At 42.5% G+C, this 19,749-nt stretch overlaps 1 protein-coding gene across 4 annotated transcripts in view; it reads left to right on the top strand.

Annotated features, from left to right (window-relative positions):
* PCDH15 (protocadherin related 15) overlaps positions 1-19,749 on the top strand; it is a 358,337-nt gene that overhangs the window by 272,933 nt on the left and 65,655 nt on the right. For all 4 annotated transcript variants that reach the window (XM_068416522.1, XM_068416519.1, XM_068416520.1 and 1 more), the window contains 3 exons: positions 5,141-5,250; positions 6,030-6,170; positions 18,071-18,198. In XM_068416522.1, the coding sequence (XP_068272623.1) occupies positions 5,141-5,250; positions 6,030-6,170; positions 18,071-18,198 (379 nt within the window). The remainder of the gene's footprint in view (positions 1-5,140; positions 5,251-6,029; positions 6,171-18,070; positions 18,199-19,749) is intronic.

Genomic DNA, 19,749 nt, shown 5'->3' with positions numbered 1-19,749 from the left:
AAAAGTAGATCAATTATTACTCTCAAATGGGGTTAAGTCCTGCTTTTTTTGAGGAAGGACAGGAAGCCAACATAGACTAAATGCCTTGGTGAAAGGATTACAAGAGCTGCCATCAGGACATTTAGTTCTTGCTTTCTTATTTCTTTACTTTTCATTTTGCTACCCCAGTTAGAAACGTGTGCATTTTTTTCACAATTTCTGGGAATTTTTTTCACAATTTTCTGCAGAAAAATACACAAAATCTGGTGTTTTTAATGGCTTACGCAGCTTCTCTTTAATGCAAAGCATCAGCCAGACAAAAAGCCAAATGAAATCACTTCCCAGGAGGAGTCAGATGAAAAGAGGCTGCGCAGGACTCAGAAACGTGTTTCAGGTAGAAGAGGGTGGAACAGCTTCAGGTAAAACACCCTTGAGAGTTAAAAGGAGCTAAGGCCAAAACACTTTAAGAAGCTGTAATGTGAGAGAAGGTAGGGAGATGATTTTGCTAGGAGAGGTCCAAAAGCCATTTTAATCAAGTAGAGCTAAGAATCTTAGCAATGTAATTAAACAAAAAAGAAAAATATTTAAGTTCTGAGGTATGCTTATGGATCTCCATGAACTAAAATATAAGCCAGAAAATAGAGTTGACTGAAGTGTCTGATACAGAGTACATACACATCACGCTATGAAGCTGCAGTACTAAACCAATTTTCCAATTTATTATTGGGTTTGCTGGTTTTAAATTTAATTTTTGATTAAATCTCCTGTTCATGCTTTTGGAGATAGAAAAGTTTCATGGTGAATTTAAAGCATATTGGATAGCAGGCAAATTGAAAAACGGATGGGAGTCTGACGTGTTTAGTAAAGGGAAGAAAGAAGCAGAAGAGAGGAAGAGTCAAAATTTCACTTTGGCCATTTAAAATAGTTATGTCCAGCAATATATTTGATATGTGTTCAGTCTCCATTTCCCCCTCTGATCAAGATAATTGAGGTATAGCTAATTAAAAGAAATAGAGGCAAATCTTCAACTTGTTCACGGGTAACTAAATCAGAAGAGTTGGACAGAAGACTTCTTATTGAGCATCTGGTTTGTCAATTTTACAGTACTTTGTTCTTCCCAAATCCGGGGCCATCGGATACCGATCTTACCTCAGCATGGCATAAAACATTTGAGGCTGCTCTTTTTTCACGCTTTGCTGCCTTCGTGCCCTCTTTTCCCACCACGGCTTGTCAGGAAGGGCTTGGGCAGGTTGAGTGGCTTCACGCCGAGTCCTGGATGCTGACGAGACACCATCTACTATTTCTGTGAAAACACTGAAGTGAAGATTGACCAACCTACATTGCACATTGCTGTGACAGTTAGGGAGGAATATCATGTGAGTGAATGAAAGGTTGGGATAGAAAAATGTGTTTTGTTGTGGTCAAAAGATGTTTGGGCAAAGGGAAGTGTTCAGGAGGAGAGATTAAGACTATGGGTAGACTGAGTTGCAGCTGAGGTGGCCAAAGTGTGTGTTAATTGCTGTTTATCTCATTTCACCCTAAGATAGCTGGGGTTCAAGTGGATCATCGTGAGAGTGCGCAGGGCGCTCTTACATTCAGTGACTGTATGTGTGGCTACCCATGCATGCAAGTATTGGGGGGGAATATTAGAAATCATGTATTTGAGAAGGAGTTTTGTTCAGGAGCTCGGAAAGTAACCGTTTCATTTAAAATATTTCCTATAAGTCAGCGCTGGACTCTAAGGCAACGGCGTGCCGGTCCCACGCAGGTGACAGTGACAGGAATGTGCTGTCAGGGATGGTCAGAGCCTGTGGCTGGCAGGGGAATGACTATATTGGCAGTTGCACTCAGAGGCTCAAGAAGGTGTTACAAACATCATCAGCCAAAAATACCCTCAGACACTCTGAACCCTGATCCTGGGTGGAGGTCACAGCAGTACCCTCCCCTTTCACTGCGCTCTCGGGTTTCTAAGCCTTCTCTGGGTGGCTGGGGCTGGATTGCACTGCTTGGCTAGTGTCACATCTTCTCACAAAAATAACCAGCCTTTATCAGCCACTAATGCAAAATGATGGCATGAAAATGCCCTGGCCTGTCCCCAAAAATGGCTTCAAAGAGTATGTCTACTACTTACAAAAAAAAAAAAAAAAGCATTGTTGTACATCTTGGTCATTCAAAAATTGGAAAATAATGAACTTAATCCCCTTAGTTAAATCAATACAATTACTGTGGCGGTTTTCTGCCCACTCCCTCTACAGCCTCTCGTAGCAAACACGAAAGCCACTTGCTAATTGATATTGATCTGCCAATTAATTCAGTTCGCCGTGTCAGAGGGGAAGTCGTGAGGCTGCTTCCATTAAACGAATATACTGAAAGTGTGCTTGAGGTGAAATGTGGGGTTGGTGTGTACAGTCATGAGATGTTTTGTTCAAATTATGTGCCTTCAGAAGAGAAAGAAAACAACATAATATATAATGCAACATAAAAAGCATCTTTATTTTCCTTGCTGGCCTGCATCTCTGACCTCATCGAAAGAGCTACAGCTTGAAATGCTTTCAGGTTTGACAGCCTTTTTTCCCCCATCTCTAAGATTAACCTTCGTGTTTGTAAAATGCACATTATTAAGCATTTTATAGCACTAGTTTTGCAGCTTAGTAAATCAGGTAGCAATAATGAATTTTATTCCTACTGCTGATAGCACACTTGAGGCAGAAGAGTGGAGCCAGAGTGATCTGCTCTGTGCATGTGTGTTTGAGTAAAACTGAACTTACCATCATCTTTTTCTGAAAAAAAATTGGGAGGTCAGTGTTTCAGTACAGTCATGATTACATGATCCAGTGTGGCTCAGCCTGGTGCAGTGTTTTCTCCCCGTTATTTGTACAGTGGAAGGCCTAGGGCTGCTCAGAAGAAGTGATACCTCACCATGCTAAGTGAGATACAGGGGTTTAATTTAAGAGAGACTGGACCCTCCATGGGAAGCAAAACAAAACAAGTAAATAAAGCAATGGAAGATGTTACAAGGAGGGAGGGAAGAGGCATCTTAGCTCTATTGGACACAGGTATGGTTTGTCTTTGGCATGTTTTTTACAGGTGGTATAATCTGGAGCATGAGTGGTCAAGCCAGCAATACGGTGCCATAATTGGATTAAGCTGAGACTGAGGACTTGGAAAGAGCAAAAGAAGTGACAGGACAAGAGGAAACGGCCTCAAGTTGTGCCAGGGGAGGGTTAGATTGGAGATCAGGAACAATTTCTTCACCGAAAGGGTTGTCAAGCATTGGAACAGGCTGCCCAGGGCAGTGGTGGAGTCCCCATCCCTGGAGGGATTTAAAAGCCGTGTAGATGTGGTGCTGGGGGCCATGGGTTAGTGGTGGCCTTGGCAGTGCTGGGTTAATGGTTGAACTTGATGATCTTAAAGGTCTTTTCCAACCAAAACGATTCTGTGATTCTATAAGTATAACCCTTAGGGCAAAGTAAGGGGTAGTCAAAGAATCTAGGGTCAGGGTGAAGGCAGTCTGAGCAGCAGCTCAAGGGAAGAGGCAGAAGTACAGGTAAACTTCTGACCAACGTTCATGTAGGCAGAAGGCAGTTGCTGCAGAAAGCCACCAAGCAATTAAACCTACCAGGTCTCTCTCTTCTTTTTATTTTTAAACCAATAATAATTTACCCGTTGAAATTTTTTAATTCTGTATATTCAGTGTCGTTATCTAGAACTTTTTATAGGATGGTGGAACCAATATTCATCCCAAAGAAAATGTATGTAAGACAGAGATCAAGGGCAGATTGTTGGTCTCTTGGGGTGTGATGGCGACAGTTTGGGTTCAATAGTTAGGATTGCAGCCTGGGGCTCCAGCTTTCTGCCCTTGGAATGGGCAAACATGATATAGGGTGGAGTATTTGAAAAATACCTGGAGGATGGAAAAGGGAAGTCCTAAAATATTCTCTGAAACAAAAGCAAGTGTAGATTCTGTCCAGAATTCTGAAGATCAGTGCACAACTGAAATCCTCCTTAAAGTCTGCTCCTGTTTAGGAGCCTACCTCAACATATCCTCATCTGTCTTATTTTGTTGTATACTGAATAAGTGTGATTTTTTTTTTTTAAATGGAAAATATCTGGATAATCCTAGTTTTAATAAAGATGCATCTGCATTTATAGATGAGAGCAAAAATTCCCTTTCCAATTTATTTGCTCGCTCGCACGAATAGCTTTCAGCATGAATTCACACTTTACTTGCTGTGATGAAAATCTGCACGTTTGATTTGAGATTAGCTCAAGAGTCTCACTTCTCCTTGTTGGAATTGTTTCGATTGCTGTTTTAAATACCTAAGCACAGATTCTTTGTTCACTCTGAAGTAGTTACGGTTTCCTTGAGGAAACAGCATCACAAAATGTTGCTCATCACATTTGAACAATAGAAGAGAAAGAGTGAAGTAATTCCTCGCTGCGTTTCGGGAGGAAACTCATTATTTATACATGATGAAACTATGCTGGATATGAGATGCTCAGTTTTCAGAGTTTATGGGGTATGAAGAACACGAGATACCGCTGTGTTAGTAGTGTAATCTTTTTTTCTTTTTCTTTCTTTACACGAATCAGTGCTCAGTGAATCAGAAACAATTTACTGAATGCTTAAAAAGATGGCTGTGTATACTTGGGGTGCAGTTGATTTCCTGAAAAGCATCTTGGCTTTTAGTACCAAAATGGGTTGGCAGGAAAATTTTTGGATCTTTTTGAAGAGTAGAAATGCCTGTGGAGGTGCCTTTAAAGTGCTTACTGTTTAACTGAGAGAGGTTTACCCATGAATGAATTCTCCTGCATTTGTGACAGAGCACTGAGTTTTCTTAGTAGAGGTGAGTATTACAAAAGAGCTGTTATGTTCTAAGTTTCACTGGCAGTTTATCAGTCTGTGGTGGTTCTTGTGTTTGTTATTTTCTACTCATATCAAAGAGACGTCTTTATATTGTCCCCTCTTGTCGGTTAGACTTTTTTTTTGCGTTTGCAGAGGCAAAGGTTTAACCTTTTAATAAGTCTTTCTGTAACAACAGATCCTCTCGCTTTGGCAGCCAAATAGATGGATGGAACTGATCACCTGAGGAATAAGTTTCAGCAATCTGCTGTTCAGGCAACTGGAGGGTAACACAAATACTTTTGTTCAATTCTGCAGACCCCCACCCGTGAGTGAAACTGCCCCAAAAGGAACCGTGGTTGCAGTCGTTACAGCAGCTGCCTTGAACCAGACAATTGTGTATTCAATTGTTTCAGGAAATGAAGAAGGTGAGTACTAATATTTCGGTCTTAGTGATTATGCTGAGCCTAGTGCATGCATCAGAATTCTTCAAGAAATAGTGGTTAGAAATATAAAAGTGCTGAGGTGAAACCCCACTTGATCTGTACAAGCAGGAGGGACTGCCATTATCACACCTTTAGAGATCAGCTTAGTTAGCAGAATCACAATAAAAATTACAATACAATGAAATTCTCACTGCTGTGAAAATTCCCATCAGTGCCACATGGTGTGAATCCATGGCATATTGAACTAAGAATATACATAGCTTTTGTGGAGTTGTGCTTCTTGCTTAGAAATCTCTGTTAAGGCTTTATAGACTTTGCCACGCTGTACCCACAGGTATTAGATTAGAGCCTGATATTTAAACAAAGCATCATTCCTGCATTTGCATCCTTCTTGGGTGCTATTCATGATCCATCTTGAAATCTCTAAGCAAAATTACACTAAATTATTTGGAGGGATGGGGAAGAATTTCCCGTCCTGTCCTCCTTTATGTGAGAGTGGGCTGTTTGTCTTGTCTGCTCTTGCTGGCATGTCCTCAAGTTGGTTATTTCCAGTCCCAGGTCAGATTCAGCTGCTGTGCTCCTTTGAAGACAGCTTCAAAGAGGAGTTGTATGGGCTTTTAGAGGCCTGAGGGGGAGGGATGGGAACAGGTTTCTGAAGACAGTGTCAGAGAATAGTGTCGTCACCAACATAGCAGCACTTAGGGATTAAAAAAAGCGTTTATGCATCCTAGAAAGTTCCTTCTGTTTTTGCTGGATTTCAGATGTGTTTGCTATTAATAACAGAACAGGCGTGATCTCAGTTAAAAAGTCTCTGGATTATGAAAGTGTGAAAAATTACGAGCTTCGAATTCAAGCAGACTCCTTACAAGTGGTACGATCCAATCTGCGTGTCCCTTCCAAAAGTAAGTTTAAAGATCCCTATTTTCAGTTCTCTTTTCAATATACATATGTATTGTTATTTTTTGAGCATATTGATAGCTTCACTCTAGCTAGTGACCTTGTGTTGTTGTCAGAAATACAACGGTGATGATGGCGTGTGAGCCAGTTGATGGCACAAATTGAACATTTTCAGTGTAATTATGGCTTTTTGTGATGGAATGTCACGGTTGGTTTTTCATAAACACATTATACAGCCCAAATACAGACTTCCTCCCTTTCTGGGTTGGTGACACTGCAGCAAAGGTTGGGGCACTACCGAGAGGAATGGGTGACAGCAAGGGTGACAGGAAGAAAAAGACTCCTTCAGCACCCCTGAGGGTCTGCGTGGAGTTTATTGCAACTGCGAGCAAACTGGAGGCAAGGACCTGCAGTGACAAAGACAAGAAGGTTCTTTGCAGCATCTCTAGGCAGGAAGGAGGTTATTTACAAACTGTTTTGCTTTGGCTCTGTCTCATGGTGAGGGTTTTCTTTTTCCCTTTAATGGTTTTCTTTATTTAATAAAAGTAATTTGAAAGGTCTTTTGATTATTTTTATCATCATTCCTCTAAGGAAAAGGTCTGGGAAGTCTGGCTTTCAAACATCTGGCTCACTTAGCATTCTGTCCCATCCTATACAACTTCCTATTTAAGCCACAGCTGGGCCCTAGTAAGAAAACACAGATTGTGTTTGTTGTCTCAATTTTTTTTTTCCATATTTGTGGTCTCTGTGAGCCTCAGTTTTTCCCTGCTCTGGCTAAGGAGCATCATGGATGCAAGGCAAATAAGCCCAGGGCAGTGAAGAACTGAACATTTGTTTAAAGCCTGTGAAAATATTACCTCCTTTCATTTCAAATGGAATGTAAGTTTATTTCAAGTCATTTGTTCTGCAGCCACAGTCATTCCAGTATGAGCTGTGGGCCAGATCTTTTGCAGGTGGCTGGAGCTTTTTTCTCCTCTGACTTCTACCAGTGTTACTCATAGAGCAAGTCTTTAGCACTGGAAAAAAGCAGGCTCATCCTGAACAAAAATATCCCCCAGATCTAACAGGTTGAGGGGAAAACTTCAGCCTCTTTCACTTACAAATGTCTGTCCAAGAGAGGCCATCACATTGGTATTTTGAAACCATGACAAACAAATGGAGTTCCAATTTATTTCAGACTTCAGTTTTGTGCAGATAACCGATATTTAGTTACTTGTCAATCAAGGGAGACACCATAAACAAAATGCTGGTACCAGGCTGATTCTAAACGTCAGTGAGATTTGGGCACCACATAATAAAACCTCCTCACAATTTTTGGAAGCCCCCAGTATTATAATGAGCAATTTTAGTTCGAGTGCTTCTTTTAAAGCGTTACTGGCAGCGTGGTGCTGTAGGGGTTGTGCTGCCGCAGCCTTTGGTTTGACCTCTGTTCCCAAGGAGGTCTCCGTGGCAAATCAGGGGCAAAAAAATTTCCATTGGTCATTCATCCATCACTAATGTCAGACTGTCACCTTTCCACCTGCCCTGAGCAAGAGAGAATTCATTGTGCCTGTGTCCAGGCACAGAGAGCCCTGGGGAAGTCGGGACTCAGCACGGTGTGATCCCTTTTTCTCCCTTGCTGTGAGCTGTGTCAGCTTTTTGGCTTTAGCTGCTCACTCTGGGCTCTTTGGCTGGCGTGTTGGCAGGCAGAGAGCCAAAGGGCCAGCCCGTTGTTGTCAAAGGTGACAACATTGTTCCACGGCAGACAGAGACTTTCCCACGCTGCAGGTTGTGATTCACAGAGTTAATAGCCTGAGGGTTGCAAATGAAGGGCCACCCTTAACTAACTAGGCTGGTTCTGCTGCCCTTTTTCTATAATTAGTCTTCTAATTATTGTTCTGATGGATACAATAATAGGCATGTATATTAGGGACCCCATCTCTAATTTATTTCAGTGCCAGTTCGGTGCATATGCTTAAGAGTATTATGTATAAATTAGAGGTCAAAATTCAGATTTTTCAGCATAGTAACTTAAACAGAGTGCAAGTCTGGTTCTTCTGTGTATATATACATATACACTACTATATATACTACTATATACATACACTACTGTAGAACCTGCTCGTGATACTGAAATTGGTACTTCATGAAAGTTTGCTTACGGATTTTTAAAGTTCATAAAGATAAAATGTGACCAGGCCATACGCAGCAAAGACATGAGGCTCCTGTGCAGCTTTTTCCAGATCTTTCTCTGACGTGGATGAGCAGCCGAGGGAGTAAGCAGGTTCCAGCAGAGGTCTTTGGGCAGACCTCACCGGTCAGGGAAGCAGTGGCCTCTGCATCCCTCTTCCCACTCCTAGTCTGCACTAGAGCAGTTCTCCCAGCTGGGCAGCAGTTTTAAAAAGGTGATGGCTGAATTATTTTATTTGGGGAGACTTGGTCATGACTGGAGTTTGAATTTGGTCCAATGTAAAGTAAGATACGCACTTGCTGTATGTGTTTGGAAATCCAGGAGTATACAGCATGTATTGGGGTTTGAATGTGCACGGTGCTGGATGGGTAGCTAAAGAATTTGGTAGATGTATATTTTTAAAATACTTTACAGGTATCTGGCTAACTAAATCACTTCTGTCTTTGCAATGAAGATCCCTTGACCTCTAGGTTTGATTCCTACATTTGTATGATATATTTCTTTCCATTTTCTCAGCACCTTTTTCTCTCTTGATGAGTTTTAATCAGGTTAAGTACTACTTCAGAGTTTCAGGGCACTGAATTGATGAACTACAGTGGAAGGAGATGAGACGGAATTAATGCACCACTGTGGACTTTGGTGACATTGAAATGATGAACCTCTTTGGAGACAGGTGACTTTGAATGCCCTTCTCTAGAATTATGTGACACTGAATTAATACACGGCTCTGACATTCGACGGCAATGAACTGCTGCCAGTTCCGGGGTTAGATACCACCGAATCGGTGAACCCTTCTGGAATTTGTTGGCAGGGAATTGATGGCTTAGTCTGGAGCTGCGATGATGAGCCCTTCTGGAGCTAGATAACACAGCACTGATGAACTGCTCAGCCACAAAGCAGTGCTGCGTTTTACACAATTCAGAAGCTAGGTACCAAATTGTTTTTAACTCCATGGTATTATAGAAGATAATTATATAGAAATAGGAGTTTGAGTTTCCATCTGTGTAGTGGAAAAGTGGATGATACTGCATTAAGTGTAACTAAGCTTGTCATTCAGTGATAGCACCAGCTGATAGTGTAGTAAGAACTGAATAAATAAATGAGGAAAGTAAATTGAGATGTCCTTTGGAGTATGAGAACGTAAAATTGGTGACTTAAACTGGGTGTTTAAAATATGATGCTAAATCGTGCAAAATCACACTCTTTCTTGCTTTCAGCTGAAGCAAACTCCATAAATGAGTTACTTTGACTGAAACTTCATAATATGAAATTGCAGTGCATTTTTACTTCATTTGAATGGAAAAAGAGTTAGGTTTTCTGATGACAGTGATTTTAAAAGGTTGGAATTCTGGCTTGAGGAATCAGTGACTGGTGATACTGAGCCCTGAAAGACCTTCAGTGTTAATGGACTTCTCCAATTCAGTTAAATTTAGCAGCCTGGGGGTTTTTCTGTCTGCTCTTAGCTTCTTAGATTGTCTATCACAGTAGACCATAGCCCGGTGGTATACTGTAGGTCAGATTAGGATTGTGATTATTAGCTCTCAGTGAGTTTATCCTCCATGGAAAAGATGAAACAAAAGAAAAACTGATCCATAAGGGAACATCACAAACCTGTGTGTGGCAGGATGTGTTCTGCAACTGGAAGGTGCTGCTCTGTAATGTATCACAGAGCAAGCAGCTCCGTCCTCCCAGAAGGAGTTGTGAATTAGTGAGCTGAAGGGAATGTATCGGTACAATTAACCGTTTACTAAACCAGTACTTCTGGAACAAGAGCAGGAGAAACATCACCTTGTGCCTCCTTGGAACATGGTCAGCTCTTCACAAAGTTTTCATCAGCATCTCACTGTCCTGCAGTTTGATACCCAGGGAAACGTGGGCAGAGCAATAACCTTGTTGTGGCAAGGAAGGAAGGGTGAGGAGGAAGCAGAGGGGTTTGTGGGAAACCAGAGGGAGCAGCGAAGAGACAGTACTGCCCAAACACAGTAAGAAAGAGCAGTGGGACGGTACAGACAAGAAGGGGAGAAGAGGGGGGCTTACACCAAAGTAAACACGGTCCCAGTTTTGAGAATCAAAGCGTTAGTGGGCATCTGGTCCCTGTGCCAGGCAGATGAAACAGGTACGGTGGTGGCAGGCACCAGGGCTTTGCCCTTTGATCTGGAGAGAGGTGTATATTGACAAGAGAGCCAGAATATGTTTGCTTTTGAACACCACGGACATAAGGGCCTCCAGATTCCTCTGAGTGTGGGTGCAGGATTCAGTCTCACTTTTTCCAGTGTTCACAGTTTGCAGCAGCTGAGAAGAGCATGTCTCTGTTCCCCAGCTCCGTACGTCTGACCCTTTCAGCCTGACACCACACTGGTGCTCACTGAACTGCTGCCGACGGCCGTTGTCATTCACTCTTATCTCACCTTATCGTTGCCGTCTGCACGTAGCTTCACCTGTCCTCCGGGTGCTCAGCAAGGCCTCTGGGCTGTTCCGGGGGCTGTCTGCGAATGGACACGGATGCAAACAGATTGTTTAGAAATTAAACCTTACAGGTGGAGGTGTTACCAGTTGGCCCAGTGCCGCGTGAAAGGTTTGCCTTCATTCGAAGTTACCTGCGTTAACAGCTTCCTGCTCCACCAGTTGTTGGGAGGGAGGCCAGGGGGAGTGTTTCTGACTGCAGGTTGCTCTGCTGTAGATTTTGTCTTGGTTTGATCGTCTCTGAGACTGACTGTGAGACGCTTCTGCCTCCCCAGTGAGTCACGTTCTCATGGCAGGGGTGAAAAGGGGCGTTTCTTGTGCCATGGACTTGTAAGTGCAGTGGAACTCTCCCCTACGTCCCTGATATTGACACCTGCATCTTCATTACGAGACTTCTGGCATTGCTTGTAGTCCCACTGTCATCTCTCCTGCATTTTTATTTTCGCTTGCACTCTTGCTGACTTGATTGGCTCTAATTAAAGAGCAGGGAAAGGAAGAGCAGCGAGCACGTGTCTCACATTCCTAGAGATGCAAGAATAACGACGGAGCTGCGTGGTGGTTTTGCTGTCTTTTAAGAGGAACCACAAAGAAATGAAAAGCACAGCAAACATTGAATTTGTTATCTTTAGTGGTTGTGCTTGCACTGTCTTGATAAACAGATTTCCTTCTCAGAACCTGCAGGTGCCCTCTTTGTGTCTGCGTACAGCCTGGCACAGGGGAGAGCTGAAACAAGATATCCCTCCAGACTCTTGTGGGTGCTGCAGAATTGAGTAGCGTGAATTTTTATTAAAAATAACTTAGCTGTAGAATTCAACAAGCAAGAGGTAATGTATCTCAAGAGCGTTAGACCAGCTGAGAGGGAAATACTCTTCCACATGTTTTCAGTTCAATCAGGTGTCCTAAATATTACATTCACTGCCAGGTGTGAGCAGGTGATCTTGGTAGAGTTGGTTTTTATTTTGGTATTGAAAGATCGTTAGGCAAAAATGCACCTTTCAATTTATTATTTACATGTTTTACTCATTAAGTTAGAATTATTTTTCGCCTCTGGCACGGCCCCAAGCAAGAAGTGATGCATGTGGATTCCCCAGACATATGCAGAGGCACTGCCCAAGGAGGGTTATTTCTGTTGTCAAATGGCTGCTGTAGTCCCAGCTGTGAGGCAGGGCTTTGCTGTGGGTGATCGAGGGTGAAAGGAGAACAGTTCTGTCTCTCCTGGAATGGGTTTGGTTTTCTAATCACAAACTAAACCTTTGTGAATCATAAAATGAAAAGGAATAAAACTAGTTTTGCAACCAAAATCCTGCAGCTGCTCCGTACTAATTGGGAACGATAGTTTTACCGAGTTAAATATGAAAAATTAATTCTGTATCCCTGGATTATTGACTTTTCAAGTAGCCTTACATTTTTAGTTTCAAACATGTTGCAAAAGTTGGTGCTGATGGTGTTTAATAAGTTGGCTGCCAGTCCCCGAATCTGGGCGACGTGACAGATGGACAAAATATGCTGCAGAGCCTGAAGAGCTGTGAATCTGCCTCCTCTGCCACGCAGCTCTGGGGTGGTTTCCCTGAAAGCCACTGGGACGAACTTCAGATTTCTCTGGGCAACAAAACAATGTATTTTACAGAGACTGCATAAATGTGAGCTCCCTTTCGATTAATTATTTGGCAGAAAAAGACGTTATATATTCATTTAAACCAGACCTTGGCTCAGTGCTGTTCTAAGTACGTTGCTGTTCACATCTCGTTGAGGCTTCTTTTAGCACTGCTCTTGATCAGCTGCGGCATATGAGCCTCTCCAGGCTTTATGAGCGCATGCTGATTGCCATCAAAATGCCATTGAAAAATATTCGGGGCTGATTTCTATTTGGTTCTGCCACATTTAGTAAGGCGAGATTGAGCGCAGCTGCGGTTCAGTTTATTTCACCTGCCAAAGCACCAAGTCTGCTCAACAGACTTATAAGGTAGTAGTAAAGCAAAGTGCTATCGAACCCTTTTGAATTCCAGTTCTCATTCCCAGGTTGAGTAAAATGAACTTTTAAAAGAGAAGAACCCGCTGGTACCTACTGCAGAACAAACAGCCACTGCAGGCTTTTAATGTTCAAATTACCGACGCACGAAGAGCGCCTGTATCGATGGCTGCTTTGGCTTGTTGCAGAAGACAAGTGTGGTATCATCGGTGCAAGCCTAATGCAAAACAAATCTGGTAACGCTCAAAGCATGGTCGACACTGTCCTGGTGTTCAAAAAGCTTTAGTTCAGCTTAATTTCTGCAGCCTGGCGAGAAGCTGCAGGCTCAGGCATGTTATTAGCGCTCCTTAGATAAGCAGTGATGCTGCACAAGGGTTTTCAACAAGCATGTTTGGGGAAGACTTGTGAAAATGCTGGCACACACTAGTTCTGACCAGCTCCCTGGAGTTCTTGTTGTTGGTTTTGTTTTCTAGGTTAGTCATCCATGATCTACTGGTTTTATGTCTTTCAGAGGATCCTCAGGTTCCTGGGACACAGGAGACCTTGCAGGAGATTGGGGTGCAGAAACTTCCTTTGCAGTGTGTTGTCTGAGGGCTGACCTGACCTTCGTGACTGTTGAACTAATTGGTGTGAAAGATCCAGACAGCAAATGTGTGACAGCAATAAAAACGTGCAGTAAAACTAAAGGAGCTGTTTGCTTATCAAATATTATCTGCGCACTTTGCGTGCAGAGAAGCTCTTCCCTCACAGCTGAAGGAAGGCAGTTGTCGCACTCAATTTTCTTCTCCGCAGTTTTTGGCCATCTTGGCAGCCCTGTGCTGCTTTGTCCAGGGAAATATCCTTTCTTCTTTTACCTGGCCAGCTATTTAGGTAGGTAAATTTAGGTAGCTCAGTCACAGTAGTAAGAATTATACTTCGATTGCATGAGGTCTCACAAGAAGTGCCACGAAGGAGTAAATTCTGGTCCCAACTCCTGGAATCCATGAAACAGAATGTAACAGGAGCTGGATTCCAGATCTAGAATACCAAAGCAGCAAGGTTTTATGTAAATATACTTGGTTATCAGCTTGCTTCTTGGAAGCATGTTAGATACAAGTCTTCTTTCTTAACTTTATAATCTAAAAATCAGGCATCTGGTCTAAGCTCATTTTTATAATCAATATAAAATCTCAGTGAATACACACGCTCAAGTGTTTATAATGTACAGTAAAAATAAGGCAGGGTAGAAACCAGTAAATTGGAGTCATTAAGGGAAAAAAATGACAAGTGAAAAAAGATTTGTTTTCTTATTTTTGCTTTAAAGTGCTCGTGACCCAGAGTTAGCGCAGGCCAAAAGTTTCATTATGCTCCATGGCACAGAGCAACTTTTTCTTGAGTATTCTTTTGCTGCTGTATTTGGGGAGAAACAAAATGTGGCTGCAGGTATTGGCAGGAGGATACATCTCATCTGGATTTTCTGCTTGAAGATATGCAATGCCAAATGTAAAATATTCCAGTCCATAGGCAGGGATTTGAGCGGATCCTGTCAAAAAAGCAAGAAACATTTTCTTTTTTTCTTCTAGAAGTTTGTGAAACACAGCCCAAAAATTCCTGATGGTTCGATCAAACCTTTTGTACTCACTGTACATCACGTTCTTTTCCAGCAGATGCCAGTCAAATACTGTGTGTCCCTGGAGAACAATCTGGAGCTCTACAGGGAGAAACATCTTCCAGTTTCTAGCTGGGCAGCCTCTTAAAAACCCTTGCATAAAGTCCTCAAATGGTTTCCGTACCGATTCATTGAACACATAATTCACATACAAGTCAACAAATTCTTTCCTGTTATCCTTAGTGACAGGAATGTTGGCATTCATGGGGATACAAAATTTCCCCTCTGGAAGGTGAGTGTAAATATAGGTGTCCTTCAGTGTTCGCTGCCCTACCTGCGAGAGTACCAGTAACTAACAGGGCGCATGATAATGGATGCTGTTGCCTCCCTCCAGGTACCAGAAGAGAGGGCTTCGAGCCACACAAAATCAATATTTAGAACAAGCACTAAATATTTGGAATATGAAGGAAAAACAAGCCTAATGCTGTAACCAGACTCTGTAAGATCATGCTCAGTTTGGGCGCCCTGTTCAATCAGGCAGGGCACTGGAGGTGCAGAGGTGGTGGTCACAGGAGCACCGTACCCCGTGTCTCTGTCACCGGAGCCCCGCGTGCAGGAGAGATCGGACTGATGGTCCGTGCAGGACCTTCACACATGTGGCACAGTTTCTGATGAGGGATTTTAACGTGCGCTTCTTCTAGGCTTTTTCTGAAGTGAGAGTAAGGCATCCTCTGTGACTGGCTGGAGTCGTTCGCTATGGTGAGCTGTGGGTTGGGATTGGATAAAAAGCACGCGGGAGCGAGGAGTTCGCAGGTGCCACGTTCCCGTCCGTCTGCCAGAATGAATGAAATATAAGCTGTGTATAAAGATCAGGCAGTAAAATAAAACGAAGGTATATTTTTAATTCAACGTTAACAATGCCAAATCTTAGTCTGCATGTATGCAGGATGTTTAATTTGCTTTGTTCCTAATGCAATAACTTTCATTTCTCATTTTCAAAGCGTTCAACCGTCGCTAAACAAATGCAGCATTTTGCCAGCTCGGAGACCTACCAGCAAATTAAACAAATGTTTATGAGCAAATTGCAAAGCAAACGTAGCACGAGGCTAAGCTACCTCCCCACAACTGGCTTTGAAACGATGAAGGAGTCCTGCCAGCGCTGAACAGGATACTGTTAGGATCTTCCCTCCAGCAGTAAACTGGTGCCAGCCATTGATAGATATGACTGTTTATTAGCTCAGCAGGGCAAGGTCACTTACCCACATTGCCCGTAATCGTGCTGCAGTTGCCTTCTTCCCTGAAGGGTGTAACTGAGTGCCAAAGCCTGCCTGGGTATCTTGTTTTTCTCACCAGGGCTGCAGTTTCTAACTGTAACTTAATATTGCAGCCAGAAACGTTAAGGATCTGGTTTAAGAAGAAAGAGTTTTGACTGTTCATAGGACCTCTTTGACTGAAATTTTTCCTTGCTGTAATAAATAGTGTAGTCAAGGTAAGAAGCGTTCTTTTAAAATGAACACGAGCAAGCCAGGGATGATTACAAATGCACCATTATGGCCACATTACACTCATTCAGAGGTTGGATTATGGCTTTTTTTTTCACGTCCATAAAAAGAGAGCTTGCCGTGAAATCATTTTCCCATGAAGTTACAGCACCTACAAGTTGTTTAACGTATCTGCACAGATCAGTGTAGAAGGTGAATAACTCATTATTCCTCAGAGGAAATGTCATTTCCATTTTTTCTTTCTTTTCTCTTTTTTTTTTCTTCTCTCTGCATTAGATGCCATTGTAAATGTTTCTCTCAGATTTCAGTTACATTTATGAAGTCTTCATTTGTCTCCCATCAGTTGGACCATCAGATAGACCGAAGACCTTTGGTGACTCTGGCAGTCTAAGAAACAGTCTGGGGTTTAATTTTTTGTCCCCTAAACATACAGCTACTAAGCTCTTTCGAAATGAGACTGCGTTTTGAAGCTCACTCAGACATGGCACCTGGGCAACATTTAAATTACCCTGGCACTGAAACAAGCTGGGAAAAGCAGCTCTGAATTGAGGCAATTTATCACTTGAACATGTGGTTTTAATGAACTGGATATCATCATTTCCAGCAATCTTTCTGGATTATACAAGTCTGAAAGAGGCAAACAGATGTTGGTGTAGATTACTGAGCAGTTGAATCTTTTTTTGCACTAGGTCCATAATTTTTGCTAGATGTTTTTTTCCTTGCAGGAGGAGAGAGACGTTTACTGTTCAATGGGGTGGATCAGTAACAGTTTAATAAGACACAAATTAACAGCTGTATTTTGCGTGAAGATGTGCTGAACCTCTAAAGGGGAAGTTAATACTTCTCCAGTTCCCATGGGCCAGGCCAGGTTTGTGATGCAGACAGACTTAGGCATGCATTCAATTAACACAGTAACTTCGTTAGGTGTTGAGGCTGCATGGTCAGACCTGTCAGAGGTTTGTGCTTTCTGGCTCAAGCAGGTAAAGGAAACGCTGCGCTGACCCGCAATGCCAAGTGTCCCGTTGTTCATCCAGAGGCTGTGTCTGCCAGCGCCATGGTGTGAACACTTGGGAGTTTAGAGACACCGTGGCATTTGCGTGGGAGGGAGTAATAATTGCTGTTTGCAATGGAACTACTAGTATACATCACCTGTGCATTACCTCTCTGTAACACTTGTGAGGATTTAATGTGACCAAAACCTGTGTTACTGAAGTACAATATTCTTACTTGTGCTTTTCTGTTGATTTGAAAAATTAGTTACAGGTCTTCTCTTATATTTTCCCCAAAGAGCTTCCTTTCTCTCGTCCCTCTGTACTTGGTACTGGTGAGGCCACACCTTGAATCCTGTGTCCAGTTCTGGGCCCCGCACTTCAAGAAAGATGTTGAGGTGTTGGAGCGAGTCCAGAGGAGGGCGACCAAGCTGGTGAAGGGTCTGGAGGGTCTGACCTCCGAGGAACGGCTGAGGGAGCTGGGGTTGTTTAGCCTGGAGAAGAGGAGGCTCAGAGGTGACCTTCTTGCAGTCTACAACTCCCTGAAGGGAGGTTGTAGCGCAGTGGGAGTCGACCTCTTCTCCCAGGCAACCAGCGATGGGACAAGAGGACACAGCCTCAAGCTTTGCCAGGGGAGGTTCAGGTTGGCCATTAGGAAGCATTTCTTCTCAGCAAGGGTCATTAGCCATTGGAAGGGGCTGCCCAGGGAGGTGGTGGAGTCACCATCTCTGGAGGGGTTTAAGAAAAGCCTGGACATGGCACTTAGTGCCCTGGTCTAGTTGCCATGGTGGTGTCAGGGCAATGGTTGGACTCGATGATCCCAGAGGGCTCTTCCAACCTGGTTGATTCTGTGATTCTAAAGAAAGCCATGGCAGGTTTTTGCTCACAGGCAAATTCAGATAGCCCTAATAGCAAAGGGCAGGTGTACAGATAATGGGAATCGTTTTCTGTAAAGGTACAAATTTCAGCTCAAGATTCATTCAGAAAAAATGGCAAATGCAGAAACAGTGAAGGTAGAGTACAAAAGAAAAAGAAATCTCTTTACTTCCTTCAACTTCATACTTTTCATACCAAATGTGCTGTTATTTCTAATGTATTTATTTTTACAGTGTTATCTGTGCACTTATCTTGCGTGATCTGTTTGGGCTGTAAATGTTTGAACTCCAGTAGGTGTAAGGATTTATTGCCAAATGTTCTATGTATACTTGTCATTCTTTCTTTTAGGTAATACAGCCAGGGTGTTTATTGACGTGAAGGATGAAAATGACCACGAGCCTGTCTTCACCAAAAAAATGTACATTGGAGGAGTGTCTGAAGATGCCAAAATGTTTTCTTCTGTGCTTAAAGTTAAGGTAAGACTGAAATTTATTTTAAATAACATTACTTGCAGTGGGAAAATATTTACTCACTGGTTTGATTTTTCACAGGAGGTTACGAAATGAGTTTCTTCTAAAACTGCTTGAGCTGCTTAGACACTGGCAGTAATTTCAGTTTTATTTCTTTTTGTAATCAAGTATAGTGAGCGCAGAATGGGTAATTCTTCTTAGGAAATCAGTGTTTGCGTGTGAATGAGTGTGCTGGTTTTCATTTGGGTGTGTATGATTGACATGCATCAACCTAGTATTCCAGCAGTTACTGACACAAGGTTGATTTTGAGCTTAGAAGAGTTCTGCAGGTTTTATTTCTATGGCATTTATGTGCTTGTTTTTCATTTGAAGATTTGCAGCTATCATTTTAGATGCATTAATACTTAGAGGATTCTTTTATGTTCAACACTAGTTTTTACCTTAAATTCTTCTGACTACTTCTTTGGCAGCAGCATGTTTATGCTTTAAAAAGGAAAGAACAGTTTCTGTTTCAGGTCAGCAAAGCAATTTTAAGTCTGTGCGCCGTGACACAATTGGACTATCCTTAGGGGTTTTTTTGAAAAGAAAAAAAAAAATCAAGGAAATATAATATATAGAATGTAATTAGCGTCAGACAGAAAAATAGCTTAGAATAAAAGCTATTTGTTTTCTGTAACGTGCTTTGTGATGCAGTCTTTTGTGCTAGAGACAGCTTGAGTTGCCAGGACTTTCCAAGTCAGCTTGTTTCCTCTCCCTTTATTTTGTTACCTCAGCAGGCCTCCTGCATCTTTTTGCACCTTAAGCGTTAGTGGAATAGCTTTGAAGTTGCTGATTCGAGCTTATGCATGAAAGGGCACAGAAATATGACCTGCTAAGAGTTTTACTTTGACCTCATAATGCGTTGAGAACACCAGGAATGAAATAGAGGATATCAGAGCTTATTGAAGTTGTCCATTGCTTTTTTGTCCTCCCCAGAGTAAGCCCAGAAATGGCAGAAAAGTGGGGAATTGTTAAGGATTGACTGTTGGATCAGTAGAGAAAATTCGTTTACTTTGTGCACTGGTCCAGAGTATTTGTTTTGTCTTATTTATTTTATACAGTACTTACTGTAGGCAATTTTTTGTCCCCAGAGTATCCATATTGGTCTTTTCTAGAAACACAGAGCAGTCCAAGTGAACAGCTGAGGATTTACTGGCGATAACTTGGAAAAGGAACATTATAGTGTATAAATCACCACTTCTTCCCAGCTTCCTCTGCAGGCAGATTGTGTTTGAGGCCATAGCAGGTAGGGCCAGACCTACTGAATGGGGCTGGTCAGGAATTGCACTTACCACGCTGCCCTGGGATGGTGCTAAGGCTGAGCTTGTCCTTGCCACTCTCCCAAATGCAAATCATGAAGGAGCCTTAATACCAGCAACAGCGTGAAGTGTCCCCTGATGGAAAGACCTTTGCTCAACCTGCAGGGTAAGTTGGGGAAGCAGATCAGAGAAGATCAGTTGGCAGATCAAAGTCAGTGCAACTTCTCTCATAGCATTATGAGGAGAACATTGAGTGGTT

Source organism: Nyctibius grandis, chromosome 20 (genome assembly GCF_013368605.1).
Source record: "Nyctibius grandis isolate bNycGra1 chromosome 20, bNycGra1.pri, whole genome shotgun sequence".
Classification (NCBI taxonomy): Eukaryota; Metazoa; Chordata; class Aves; order Nyctibiiformes; family Nyctibiidae; genus Nyctibius; species Nyctibius grandis.
This window is presented reverse-complemented; position numbering and strand designations above follow the sequence as displayed.